Genomic DNA, 14,921 nt, shown 5'->3' on the forward strand with positions numbered 1-14,921 from the left:
TTGAGTAGAGTGATAATGGCTTTAAATATCACCAATGCTGAAAATAAAGTACAAAACTAATAAATATACAGAGTGGAAGAGGCAGAGCTTCTTTTATTGAAACTCATATAGGGTAATATATTTCAAACCCACACCTAAGAAATTAATCAAGGTACCTCAACAGTTTGGACATAGGATTTTTTTTTCATTTCACGATTTTTATCCATACCCGTATTTCGTGTGACGCACACATACGTGTGCGACGTTTCCGATTTGACAGGTAAGTGTGTGCGTGCCTATGTTATACTATACAAATGGTGTTTTATTTTAAAACGATAATTTTATTATTTATTTTGTTTGAAAAAATAACTTTTTCATTTTTGAGAATATTTTTTTTTCCGAATTATATTAGGCTTTTATAGAGTAGTTAAAACTGTGGTTTCATTTAAAGTGGTGCTGACAATTCCATCCTGTATAATACGTTAGTTGATAATTTGACATTTTTAAATATGAAATTAAATATGAAACAACCGGTTATACATAAAATTTCTCTATATAGGCTGAAAGATTTCCCTACATTGCCTACAAAATATTTAAAATTAATTTAAAAAAAATTACGAGGCTATCGTGGGGCAGGGTGCGACTGTCGGTCGGTTAGATTCCCACCTGGCGGAATGAAATATTTAATATTTTCATTTCCTCGCTCTGGTATCGAGGCAACACGCGACGTTGAGTTTCGCCACTCAACACAAAACAAACGGAAAGTCGGGAACAAAGTGGCTTAACATTAGGTTCTCAAGTCCCCTCTGCCTACTCTGCTATGTGGGTTACAGGGCGAAGCTAAAAAAACATTTTTACAGTTCTACACATTCATTGGAGTGGTGTTCATCTGTTACGTGTTGGCTTTCTTTCTTTACCTGCTGGTAGAGGCCCCTGCCAGCCAATTATTCAAAATGTACATGAAAAGAGGCCCGGTGAAGAAGAAAAAAGTATAAAAAACTTAAACTTATCTTTATTTATCATAAGTTATGAAAAATTAAAATAAATCGGTTCTCTAATAAATTATGTTGTTTTTTTAAGCATCACGTTTGACTTAAGTATAAATAATAAATATTCTATTTATGGTGACAAAACATTAGTATTCAACTGTATGATGGTTATAGGATTAAACATAATTTATATCCAGAGGGTGCCTTGACTAATTAATAATAGTCCAATATTTGTTCTTGGGCATACGTGATCCCAGATCCCCGAGACACCACCTACTATATAATAGTCCAGTCCAGTCCAGTCCTCCATCCAGTCCATAAAAGTCTCCTCTCCTCTTAACCCTCCCCCTATTTCCTAACCTCCCCTTCTACCGCTTATCCTTCCCCTTGTTCTATTCCCCGTGTTCTGGTGTTTTGGAAGTTAAATGGCAGTCGCTCCATTTAAATGCCGCTATATAGACAGACAGAAACTGAGTAAGGCGAGGACTTCGTCGCTAAACGCCGCGCCGCCGGCACAACGACCTACACCTACATTAAAATTGTCTAATGTCGTTTTAAGACAAACTCGTTTCCTTTACGAAGGTAATAAAAAACAATAATAATTATATTATTTATTTATAATTTGCTGATGTCATATTATATTATTTTGTTGTTTAATGAGTGACAAGCTGCGTATTCCTGTAATTACATTTATTTGTATGTAGGTAATTTTAATTACAGTTTAAGGTAAGACAGACTATAATTATAGTCTATTATAGTCTATTCTTCTTCGATACGTAGACTATTTTATAGAAGCAAAAAATAAAAATTGTAATTATTGTAATATTTTGTTATTTCATTTATTTATACTTTCTAATCTTTTTTCTTTTTCCTTTTCCCTTCCATCAACATTTTGATGATCTCATTTGCTGGAGCTTCTACGAATAAATGTAGAAGAAGGGCCAATACTTGGGACAAAAACAGCACTCTGAAGAAGATATATAACTGAAATAAAAGACAATGCTTGAGAATATTTGTCGTTAAAAAGACTTGTCAATAAAGCGGGTTCTATTCACTCCAAGCTACAGTATTGATACGTGTAAAGTCAACCAAGAGGTCATCGTGGTGCAGTGGACAGCGTTTGACTGTTAACGCGGTAGTGGTGGATTTGATCCCCACTTGGGGTCATGAATTGTTTTCAGTTCCCTGCTCTGTTAAGCGGGACGATAGGTCAAGCTAAGAAAAATGAAAGTTAATCAATATCTTTGGAGATGAAACAGAAGTTAAAGTACCTTACCGAATCTGTAATGACAATTTCCATTAATTTAGTTTTTGAGGCTATCATGTAGTGTATAACGTTGTCGTGTATCAAATATAAACAATATGACAATTTGCTCGGTATTAGCCATCCTTTCCATTCTAAAAATGCGTAGGAGTTTCCTGGAAAAAATATGTTTATTGTCAGTCTTTTAAGATCGATCGATACCTTTAAAGTATATTTTAAGGATATTTTTAAACTATTAGTTATGTCAACACAACGTATCTCCTTACCTAATTGAATACATGTGTTCATTTTATGTCTACACTATGTCATTCAATATTAATAGTAGTTTCGTTCTGTCTATCCTGCTATATGCGGCTATATCAAGATAAAGATAGTGATTATAAGAAGCAGTTTCATACCATGAAATTTCAAAGTTAGTCCCAAAATCCAAACGCTCGCAATAACGCCAATAACAAAGCGATGTAACGACGCGTACAATAGACGCCATGTCAGGGACACCTTTTCAACATCATCGAAGGTGCAACCAGTGTAGAAGTAAACTCCATAAGCCGCAGGTACAGTGAGCCAGCATAGGACTTTACCGAGCTTAAAGAAAAAAAAAAGATAATATATGTTAGAAATCAGTATTTATTTTTTTTTTTTTTTCATTTTTTCGCTCTGCTAGTAAGGCAAAAGGCAGTTCCCTCTGCCTTCTTTGCTGTGTACGGGATTTCATCGTCTCTTAGGAGCGACGGGGTATATAAATAAAGCCCAGAAGAATTACTACGATTATTATTGTAGCTGCACGCTGCAAAGTAAATAATTCCACAATTGTGTTAACACATTTAAAGCAATCTCTTCCAGAAAATTTTTGGATACTGGAGTTGTCTAAAGATGAGTCAAAGGTTATCAAATAGAATATTTATATAAATATGTAAAACATTAAGTGTATATTAATTATTGAATCCGTCATGGCCCGGTGCAATGAATGTGTGACTGTAAATAATTGTTCACTATATTTACCGTAAAGTTGGGGAATTCTATTTTGTTCTTTTTTAAATAATATATCAAATATCCATTTCCCATTCCCATGAAGAAGCATGTTAAGTTGTTATAAAATAATGCATGGTACTTCCGGAATGTATCGTCGTATAGCGTTCTGAAGAATCTGTAAAGGAATGCCAACTTAAAACTATGTGTTATGACGCCCCCTTCACTTTTAGCCAGAATTCAAAATACTGCGTGTTGAGTAGCAGAATTCTACGCATTTTTTTGTCTTGCCGGAGCGTAAAGAGACCAAACACACAACCAATTCACATAAAATATAAATTTATCTCCAAGCATCTCCTGATTCAGGCAAACGAATCTATCAATGCTCTGTTTTCAATTTTCTGCCTATTTTAAGAGAATTAAATACTAGTGGGCCACCAGCGATTTGTCAGATATATACAATTATTTATTACAATTAATTTTATTGTAGTAACTAAAATAACTACACATCTACTTTCTTTCATAACTTCCTTAAATACTCTTAAATAATATGAAATAATAAATGTATAGTACACAAAATAAATTAAATGTAATCACACAAATGTATTACGGGGGCAATTACAATCCATTTGGTAGATCCCATTCTACATCCACGTAAGCTAATATAGAATTTTTCTGATGTTTGATATCTCTTGCTAGGGGCAAAGCAAAATTAATTTGTTAACGGAGTCTACAGGGCTATTAGAATCACTTTTATGGACTGGATGGAGGTATAACAATGGTGGCTCGAGAATCCGAGTACGCATACCTGTATGCAACACAGTTTCCGTATTTTAAGACTGTGATATCTTCTAAAATATCATTTGCATTATCTGATGTAAAACTCATTTTTGATCTACTTAAGTTGCACATAACTAACGTATTTATTTGGATAAGAAACAATTATTCCTTGCTACATGCGAGATAAAGCCCGAAGCTGTAAAAACACTTCGATAGATATATAAAATACTAACTCAGGTTTGATTAGTAAGAGTCCGTCCAAGTCCATCGTCCATATATGCAGTGCAGGACTTAGCATACCGGCCACTATGAACAAGCCCAGTGTCGCAGCTTTGAATCTCCAGCTTTTCTTGTGAATATACAAGTACACTACAATGCCAAGGAGGAACAGCTGCATGTCTGTAGCTATGTGCCTGGAAATTATATTGATTATGATTTGTTGCAGTTGATATATCTTAGTGAATGTGATTGCCACGTGATTTTGAGATAAATGCTCTTGACAGACGGATAATAAAATGATCCTATTAGGGTGCCATATTTACTTTTTAAGATACGGGACCCTAAACAAAGAAAAGATAGAAACAGCAAAGAACCAATATGCAAATAATCTTATTTTATTATTATTCTTTTTTAGCTTCACGGTATCCTTATAAGTTTATGCTTATATGTATATCTGTAGGTTTAAATAAAAACATATTTTAACATAATTAATTAATCTATATATATAAAAGGACTTGTCCTCACTGACTGAGGTAAGACGCACGCGCAGCCGTAACCGCTGATGGTAGACACGTAGAATTTGGACAGATGTTTACTTTCGTAATCTGGACATCTACCAAGAAGGAATTTTGAAAAATTGTAACCCTAAAGGGGTGAAATAGGGGTTGAAAGTTTGTATGGAAAAAAAATTAAATCGGCGCCGATTTCTATAAAATTTGAAATTTAGATTTTTAAAAGTATTTAATTGAATACGTGTTTCATCGTTTTCTAGCATTCTCCCCCTAAGGGTGCAAATTATGGGTTGAAAGTTTGTATGGAAAAATCCTTAAATGGTCACTGATTTTTATAAAATTTGAAACTTAGACTCTTAAAAGTATTTAATTGAACACACGTTTCATGATTTTCTAGAATTCTTCCGCTAAGGGTGCAAACAAGGGGTTGAAAGTTTGTATGGAAAAATCTTTAAATCGCCACCGATTTCTATAAAATTTTAAATTCAGACTCTTAAAAATATAACATTAAACATGTGTTTCGTGGTTTATTACATTTTACCCCCTAAGGGTGCAAACAAGGGGTTTAAAGTTTGTATGGAAAAAAACTTAAATCGGCATCAATTTTCATAAAATTTTAAATTTAGATTTTTAAAAGTATTTAATTGAACACGTGTTTCATCGTTTTCTAGAATTCTCTCACTAAGGGTGCATAAAAGGGGTTGAAAGTTTGTATAGATTTTTTTTTAAATCGGCACCAATTTTTATAAAATTTGAAATTCAGACTCTTAAAAGTATATAATTGAATATGTGTTTCATGGTTTTCTAGAATTCACCCCCTAAGGGTGCAAATAAGGGGTTGAAAGTTTCTATAGAAAAATCTTTAAATCGCCATCGATTTTTAAAAAATTAGAAATTTAGACTCTTAAAAACATTTCATTGAACACATGTTTTATGATTTATTAGAATTCACCCCCAAAACACGCAAGCGAACCTGCGCGCGTGCGCTAGTCTATGATATGACTTAATAATATTACTTACCAAGATTCTATAGAGCACATGATGTCATCAATCATGAAATTATTAAAATAGAAGATATGGGTCCAATAATACGTCCTACACTGAGTCGACACTCCATCAACGACGTGGTGTTTCCATGTGGGGCCGGACCCAATGTGACGGAACAGAGTCGCCATTATGCCCAATACGACGGCAAACGGTGGTGTCAATCTGAAATGTAAAATATAATCATTTTAGATTAGATAACAAAATAGTTTTATTTTTATCGATTTATTAATTAATTAAGAGATTTACGGAGAAATTTTAGCAATATACAACTCCGATCTCTCCGCAAAAGGATGCATTTTCTGCAAGTACGCAGACAGGTCTTATGACGTGTTTGTGTACGAGTACATGTGTATCTGTGTATCAGGCTTTTGCATCAGAATTCCAAAACAACTGGACTGATTTTTTTTGGGACTTTCACTGACTGATAAATGTAATGGAGCAATGCATATGCTACTTTTTACCCTGGAATTCCGAGATAGGAATTAGCGCAAAAAGATTAAAATTATATAATTTATATAAAATATACAATAATAAGTATTTAGCGGATGGAGTTACAATTTTGTTTTAAATATACTTAAATAATACAAAATAAAAAAGAAGCGGACGTAGCTGCGGAGGTGTCACTAGGGTCACGATACTCTTTTCATGGTCTCATGGTCACCTAATTTTAAAGATATTGTGTATGTAGTGGCGGAACTAAGCCTCGCGTTTTCTACTAGAGCGTGAAAATTATGGTAATTTATAATATATAATAATACCTGTAAATACAATAATTAGCAACCATTGCATTTACAGTAAGGCGTGGTTCCACGGCGTCACGATGGCCTAGGCAGTTTAGATGCAAAATATTGTCTTACCTCCACCATCTCATGAATACGATTTTAGGTAAATTCTTCCAGGACATTTTCAACTTTTCTTCCTTTATTAACATTATATAAGTCATGAGGAAGCCAGAGATGAAGAAGAAGTATTGTACTATGCTTGAGTAGGTATAAAAGCTTCTGAACCAAACATTTTCGAACGTCTGAAAAATATAACACATAAGTCATTAATTGGCAGGATCTATTTAATTCTGAAATGTAGATTTAAATTCCTCTTATATATAGGGTGGAAGAGGCAGCGATTCTTTTATTGAAAGTGCATATAGAAATAAGTAAAATATTTCAAACACAGAACTAAAGAAATTAATCAAGGTACCTCAACTGTTTGGACGTAGGATTTTTTCTTTTCACGATTTTTATCCATACCTGTATTTCGTGTGACGCACGTACGTGTGCGACGTTGCCGCTTTGACAGGTAAGTGTGCGTGTTTATGTTATACTTTACAAATGGCGTTTTATTTTGAAACGATAATTTTATTATTTATTTTGTTTGAAAAAATAACTTTTCATTTTTGGGAATTATTTTTTTTCTGAATTATATTAGGCTTTTATAGAGTAGTTAAAACTGTGGTTTCATTTAAAGTGGTGCTGACAATTCCACCCTGTATATTCGCATATATGGAATTTCCAGGATTTTATTTCTATTTTGAATGCGATCCAAATAAAGATAGAATAAATGACGTCATAATTGTCAATTCCAATTATAATTCTGCCATGTCTGAAAGCTTTAGAATAGATACATTGTCTTTGCCATACGTCAAAAATAAGAGAGAAAAAATATTGTCTTAAAAAAAATCTTCAGTCACCTTCCAGTTTCATCGACAAGTGAAAATGATATATCAAGAAGATTTGGTTTGATTTTAAGTGAGAATGAACTAGACATTTTCATTTCCAATTCTCTTGTAACAAAATAAAGCGCCGTTGAATTCTACTACTTTACATGTAATGGTCGAATTGGACTGTGCGCTAATTGCCATTGCCTACCCTGCTATATGCTGGATCTACATCCAACTTCAAGCTATCGTGAACAAATATAGAATTACTAGCGGACGCGCGCAGCTTCGCTTGCGAATTTAATAAACCATAAAACATGTGTTCAATGAAATGTTTTTAAGAGACTAAATATCTAATTTTATAGAAATCGGTGGCGATTTAAAGATTTTTCCATACAAACTTTCAACCCCTTATTTGCACCCTTAGGGGGTGAATTCTAGAAAACTATGAGACACATGTTCAATTAAATACTTATAAGAGTCTGAATTTCTAATTTTATAAAAATTGGTGCCGATTTAAAAAAAAATCTATACAAACTTTCAACCCCTTATATGCACCCTTAGGGGGAGAATTCTAGAAAACGATGAAACACGTGTTCAATTAAATACTTTTAAAAATCTAAATTTAAAATTTTATGAAAATTGATGCCGATTTAAATTTTTTTCCATACAATCTTTCTACCCCTATTTCACCCCTTTAGGGTTAAAATTTTTCAAAATCCCTTCTTAGTGGATGTCCAGATTACGAAAGTAAACATCTGTCCAAATTTCACGTTTCTACACACAGCGGTTACGGCTGTGCGTGCGTCTTACCTCAGTCAGTGAGGACAAGTCCTTTTATATATATAATAGATATAGATTATCAATTGTAAAGACTACATTGTTTCCATACCTTTTCAAATTCGTGTGGATTCTTGATATATTTCGCTAATATGAAAAAGCTGTGACTGTACACTATAATACATTCGACGATTACACTGAAAATGAATTGTTAAAGCTTATCCTCTGATCTAGAAGTACTAGTATTTTCATTTGCTTTTGAATTTAATGTTTTACTATGGTTGCAATATGTTTGTTTAATTAATAATATATTTTCACACAAAACTACTTAAAAATTATAGTAAGTAAAACTTACCGAATCCCGTGAATTCCTTTCAGCTCTGTCAATCTTTCATCATTTTTTTCCACTTCAGATAATTTTTGTAAATTTCGAAATATTGAGAAACACAGGAAAAATTGAAAACCTAAAATTTATTGAAATATTTTCTCAAAATAATAAGCCTTTATCTCAATGGGTTATTTATTTTGAGAAAATTAATGTTTCTTGCAAATCCTAAACATCTACTACAAAACAGTAGCGCAGCAACAGAGCATTTGTTAATAAGCGTGACGGTCGTGAATTGGACTCTCCCTCTCACTCTCAATTATTTTAATTTCCTAGTAACAAGACAAAGTACAGTTCCGAATTCCGCTACTCAACACGTAACGTCTCGAAAGTTGGGCAGTGTGTGTGTTGGGGAACGGAATGTCTTAACACTGGGTTCCATTTACCTTCTATATTCATCATAAAGTTAATTTTTCAAACTATATAGGATACTAAGATTTGATTTAGATGCCATTTTAAAGTGCATTGTCGACAACATTGAAATAACAATAATTTTGAAGTTGAGAGCACTATACGAAACAAAATGTGTTTTTTTATTGAATGATATTTCAAAAACAACGTCGAAATTTGAAAAAAATGTAATTCATCTCTAGGTTCATCTATTTTAAAAACATTAGATTCCGCGTTATGGACTTAAATTTAAGGTTAAAAGTTCATGTTAACAAACCGCGTGTTTTCTATTCAATTTGAAACTTGTTTTAATTTTGGTACACACTTTACTATACCTTTAGGAATATTTTCATTTTCATTGTTCCTTTGGCGTAAGTCGTAATAACTCCCTATAACAACCGACGCGCACAAACTCAGTACAACTACACCCATAATGACATCTGTAGTATCAACAGAAAGCTTTGTTTGAGTAGGTCCTTCGCAGCTTCTTGATTGTAATCGTGAACTCAAATTATATTCTTCCTTCATCGTTTGATTAAAGCATCCCTCAATTATCATCTCCAGGTTCTGGTTTATATCAAAATTATATTTCTTTATGTATTTCTGACATGTCGTCTCAACACATATTCCTCTGTTCACTCTCGTGTAGTTAAAATGCTTGAGGTTGTATTTTGAGTATCCCTGAGAAAGACATAGACTATAAAAAAAAACTTAAACCCTCACAAAAAGCTTGATGCTTTTTATGAATAATAGTTTTTTTTAGTTTAACGCTGTATGTTTTTCCATTTCCAAAAACATTTTTTAAATTCCGTCTGTACTAAACGTACTTCTCAGATATACCATTTTATTTACTTCTGTATTATTTTTCGGTCTAATATTATTTTCACATTCTTTTTTCAAAATGCGTGACAAGTGTGTCTTAAAAATCTCGCATTCTCGTGATACAATGAATAATAGTTGAGGCAAATAATTATACTTAAGGCAAATATAATGATGATAAAATTAAAGTATGTTCGATGTAAGGCGCTAAATGAGAACACAAAAAATAACAAAAATCTAGAAATACAAAAATATAGTAATCTTAATATAAATGCTTACTCGTATAAGTGTATATATTTCGTTATCATCTTCTCCATAGAGGTCGAAAGTTGCGAGGCAGTACGTATGAGAGTCCTGCAAACAAGCGTCATAGTCTTCTAGTCCGAATAATTGCGGCATTTTGGCATGTTCCTTGTCTGCAAAGTTACATTAATTTAAATTAAAAAAAATGAATATTTATAAAAGAATCAATCAATGATTCCTTTATAAATATTCATTCTATTGTTGTCTTTGTAACCTAAAACTATAATTATATTTAAAAGTAAACGTAGGTGAGGCGTCTGGATTGTTTTCAGGCACAGGGAACCTATTGTTAATATACTACGTTCCAATTATCTAGACAATGCTTGTTGAGAAGCGTAAACCAACGCCGCGCTATGTCATGTTACCAGAGCGAATAAGTATTCTCCAAGGGCATCAAATCGACGTCCATACCGTCACGTTTACAGCACGACGATGTGCCGCTGCGCTACGATGGCCTCGGTGTCGTCCTGGTTGTTAAAATATTTTTTTTATAATGTATATATTTATATACTAGCGGCTCCAGCTCGATTTCGTTCGCTTGAAATAATCGAATATATATTTAAGTGCTTAAGAAAAGATAATAATTTATTTCAGTAAATATTTTTTTACAGGATGGAAGCGTCTACGGTCCTTTTACAGGAGCAGCATATAGGGAAAATAATATAATATTTCAATTCCATTAAACACATAAAAAAAGTTAAGATTCGTCAACAGTTTAACGTAGTATTTTTTTTTCATTTCACGATGTTTATTCATACCTGCAATACGTGTGACGCAGGTACGAATAGATGCCAATAACGTTAACACTTACTACTACAAAAATACTAATAGAGGTTAAACAACTTTGAACTTTATCGCCAATACCTACAACTCGATTTCGGAAGGAGGCGTGTGCGGCGGGGTACCTTTGTTAGGTTTGTGTTTGTGTTCCGTTCTTAATTATTTTGTTTAATAACTTTTTAATTTTTGGCAAAATTTATTTTGTTTTAATTGTATAAGGCTTTTATAGAGTTGTTAAAATTGTGGTTTCATTTAAAGTAGAGATGATAAAAACACTCCAGTAGATGGTTATCTATACCGCAATGCACTAAGTAAATTAAGTTAATTTAAGTTTTTCGATAATTTATTGAGATTTTTAAAAACATTTTTAGTTATTTAACATCTATTTAGGGGCAAACGCAATTCCGCGTAAATTTCGACTCGACAGATGTAGATCATTACAAACGAAATATGACAAAAAAAAGAAAATTAAAAAAACCTTTCAAAATTTCCGTAATATCTTGAAATCTCGGTGATCACACAACCTCATTTTTTTATCATAACATAAATCACCATTTTAGAAACAATATTAAACAACGAAACATCGAAAACTAGCCAAATCAATAAGACATTTTAAATATTTTAATTAGCAAGTAGCAATTTTGTCGAACAATATACTTAAAATTTTTATCGGTTTTTTTAAGAACCGATTGTAATAAAACAAACGCACAGACAAACAGATACACAGACAAAAATTATAAGAATTATTGCTTTGGGTTCTATTACACTAATAAATGCCCCCAGTACTTAGATAATCGTTTTTCTAATATATTTTCCATGCACATGCACCGATCAGTTACGATTTAATTATAAGTATAAATTTATTTCGAAATATATTTTTATCTGTAATGTTAAAAAATAAAAAAGTAAATAATATAAAAAACTCACCACTTAAATGAAATATGAAACCTAAACTATTATTGAAAATATTGAATAACAGTAGCAAATATAAAAAAATCATTGTAACCACAGGCGTCACTAGTGCCAAGCTGCTATAATGAGACTATCCACCTTTATATAGATACATCTGTTTATTAACTAGCTCCTTCGTGCAGCTACATATATTTGAATTTTTTTAAATTGCTTTATGAGTAATATAAAAATTAAGTTATATGAATGTTTTTGACATTTTTAAGTGTCATTCCACACTAAGGATTTTTTTTGAAACTATACAAGACGGTTTCAGGAACCAATGTTTAAATATCATTCCCAACATTTCGATACGTAGCACTCTACTTCTGTGTGTTTGAGAGGAATTCCTTATGTATTCCACAAAGCCGTAGAACGACCTACCTGCAGCAGTGTTTCCTTGTTGATACAGCATGTATATACCTTCAAAAAAGATCTTAAAGACCGGCAACGGATGCTGTAGCCAATTTTAGTAACACAGGGTCGTGCCGGCCTCTGGTGCTGCACGGGGTCGTGGGCGACGGTGATCATCATCAGGTGACCCGAACGCTCGTTTGCCTTGTCCTTTTTCCATAAAAAAAAATATGTATATTACTTGCCATCAGCTAAGACGTACGCTCGTTTGGTTTGTCTTTTCTATAAAAAATGAAGACAAAAATTTACCTTTTCAGTCAGAGGAAACGAAGCGCCAAGCGTTACATTGTCATCTAATGTCATCTTCTTTACAGAAGCTTTCCAGGTGGTCCTCATGCTTTTGATATGATCTTGCTCTAGTATCATTGATACTGTGTTGTAAATTTCTTAAAAAAGTGCGAATATTTTATATAGGGCTATTCCTTATGTTTTAAAAACATTGGACTATGAATCGTTAAATTAAAAACACCCATTTGAGTGAAAATGTTAGTTGTTTAATATACAGAGTGGATATAAAACATAATAAATATTCTGAAAAAAGAAACTTAAATAAATAAACTGGCAGTCACCCTGTGTGATATTGAATAGATTTTAATTCCATACATCTTTATTTTGTAAATATTCTTGAACAGTAGAATAAGCTTTAATTATTAGTATTGTTTTTATGGTTACTTAAAATTTTTATGTTGGCAAACTTAAATTTCATTGCGGAATTTTACCTTTACTAATATTATAAAGAGGAAACATTTGTATTGTTGTATGTATGTTTCTATTGTTTTCACACAAAAACTACCGGACCAATATCAAAAATTGTTTCACTATTAGATAACTGCAACTTCACTGGTACATCACTTCCAGGTGCGTCGATATCTACACTAAAATTATAAAGACAACAGATTATAGTTTTTGTATCTTTCTTCCAATTGAGTAGATTCTGAAATTACTGGACCAATTTTGAAAATTCTTTTACACTGAGACGATTAACGTGATGAAATGTGATGTATTACAGTTTTATACAGGACATCAGTTATCCTCTGTAGAATATACTATTTTATTTTATGTCATAATAAACGCTAGAATTCATAAAATACTTAAATATTCTTCATAACACAGCATTTACTAATCTAACGTCTGACGTTAAGGATAGACATAAAAACTTGACAATCCAGTAATCAATTTAACGTAAAACAATCATATTGGATAGACATTTTATTCTTATACGTCGTAGTTAAGTAGGAAAGCGTTTATAAACTTTTTTTTGACGAGCGTTTTTGTTTTGGGTTCGATAACTTACTGCACCGCTTTAATAGGTACGGCCGAGCACGCATTGGTACATAACTTAACTAACTAAGGAGGTAACTTAATGTTAAGAAACTCTATTTCCCACGTTCCGACAAAAAAAGGAAGAATCACGATCAAAACATTCCATTCCTGATTCTAACGGGTTGGCATATAATTCATAAACGTCACGTTTCACAGGCGGCGTGACGTTCTATCCGGCACGTGCAACTTGCGAGAGCACACTGCTAGGGCGTCCTCCCTAGGCGACGCGTTCCCAGCGTCGCGACCAGTGCGTCCCAGCTGCCATGTCCGGAATGGTTTGAGATGGAGGACGGAGCTACAAATAGCAAAAAGGTATGTAAGAGAACATGAATGAATCATCACTGGGTCTGCGTACTAGATAGTGAGCGGGGCCGTCAAGGTGTAGGTGTGTTATTGTCCATCCATTGTTTCTGAAAGCGATTTCGAGCTCCAATTGTTAGGCTTCCAGCTATTACTGTGAGCGCAACTTCTGTTTCAGTTATTAGTTGAGACCTTGTTCTGAAGGTCAACCTTTAGTCTATCTCCAAAAATGATAATAGTAGCCTTTACCGGTATTTGTATGTGAGTAGTGCATGATGACGTGATGCCGCTGCTTCCTACGTATAGTTCCTGTACTAGAGCTATCTCTATACCCGCGTCTTTTGCCATTTATTAAAGGTGCGATCTTGGCCCTATATAGATTCACCTGGATGAAGCTTATATATGCCGTCTCAGGCTACATAGATTGTGAGAAACTTCGTATTTGTCCGCCTGCGTGACTTTAGCAATACACTATCTTAGATCGTGCGAACAGATCCCACCTGGCACGCTCGGTGCATTCAACGCTAAATGCTTTGTGTTTCAAGTTTATGTCTTTTGCATTGGATTTTGCACAATTGTCACAACAAAATGTCGGGGCCTTCCCCTCTGTGGGCGTTACCACAGTAACTAGAAAGTTCATTCTTTTCTCGGCATCTGAGAATCTTTGCTATATTTTCGGTGATAGCTCAAGTATAGCATGGCACTCATGAGGATTTCTTGCCCTTTGACCAGAGGCAACTTGGAAATCTAGTGTTCCGTTCCCATTAAGACACTTCCGTTCCCCATTTTCTACCAAAACATGGAGACATTACGTGTTGAGTGGCGGAACTCAACGCCACGTTTTGCTTCGTTGCCAGAGCGAAGTAATTAAAATATTAAATATATCTATTTCCTCGAGTGGGAATCGAATTTACAACCTGTCGTGTATTTGAAAAAATATTCATGTTCACTTTTTTAAAGCTAAGACCAGGCGACCGAGCTAGTTGATGTTAAGTGCCATTTCACACACAAACAAGGTCCTCATATAAAACAAACTTCCGTAACAAATATAAAATGTGGTACAACA

At 33.5% G+C, this 14,921-nt stretch overlaps 2 protein-coding genes across 2 annotated transcripts; both read right to left on the bottom strand.

The window, feature by feature from the left end:
- Positions 1–1,567: 1,567 nt before the first annotated feature.
- On the bottom strand, positions 1,568–4,389 carry LOC146532315 (uncharacterized). Its single transcript, XM_085197183.1, has 5 exons — positions 4,215–4,389; positions 3,235–3,379; positions 2,631–2,817; positions 2,245–2,387; positions 1,568–1,952 (listed from the first exon to the last, which is right to left on the bottom strand). The coding sequence occupies exons 1-5, from the start codon at positions 4,376–4,378 to the stop codon at positions 1,821–1,823; spliced, it is 771 nt and encodes a 256-aa protein (XP_085053309.1). The 5' UTR covers positions 4,379–4,389; the 3' UTR covers positions 1,568–1,820.
- Positions 4,390–5,728: 1,339 nt separating this feature from the next.
- LOC146532316 (nose resistant to fluoxetine protein 6-like) lies at positions 5,729–6,779 on the bottom strand. Its single transcript, XM_085197780.1, has 2 exons — positions 6,617–6,779; positions 5,729–5,921 (listed from the first exon to the last, which is right to left on the bottom strand). The coding sequence occupies exons 1-2, from the start codon at positions 6,700–6,702 to the stop codon at positions 5,729–5,731; spliced, it is 279 nt and encodes a 92-aa protein (XP_085053906.1). The 5' UTR covers positions 6,703–6,779.
- Positions 6,780–14,921: the final 8,142 nt, after the last annotated feature.

Source organism: Heliconius melpomene, chromosome 14, assembly GCF_056956725.1.
Source record: "Heliconius melpomene rosina isolate 202511_hmr_F chromosome 14, ASM5695672v1, whole genome shotgun sequence".
NCBI lineage: Eukaryota > Metazoa > Arthropoda > Insecta > Lepidoptera > Nymphalidae > Heliconius > Heliconius melpomene.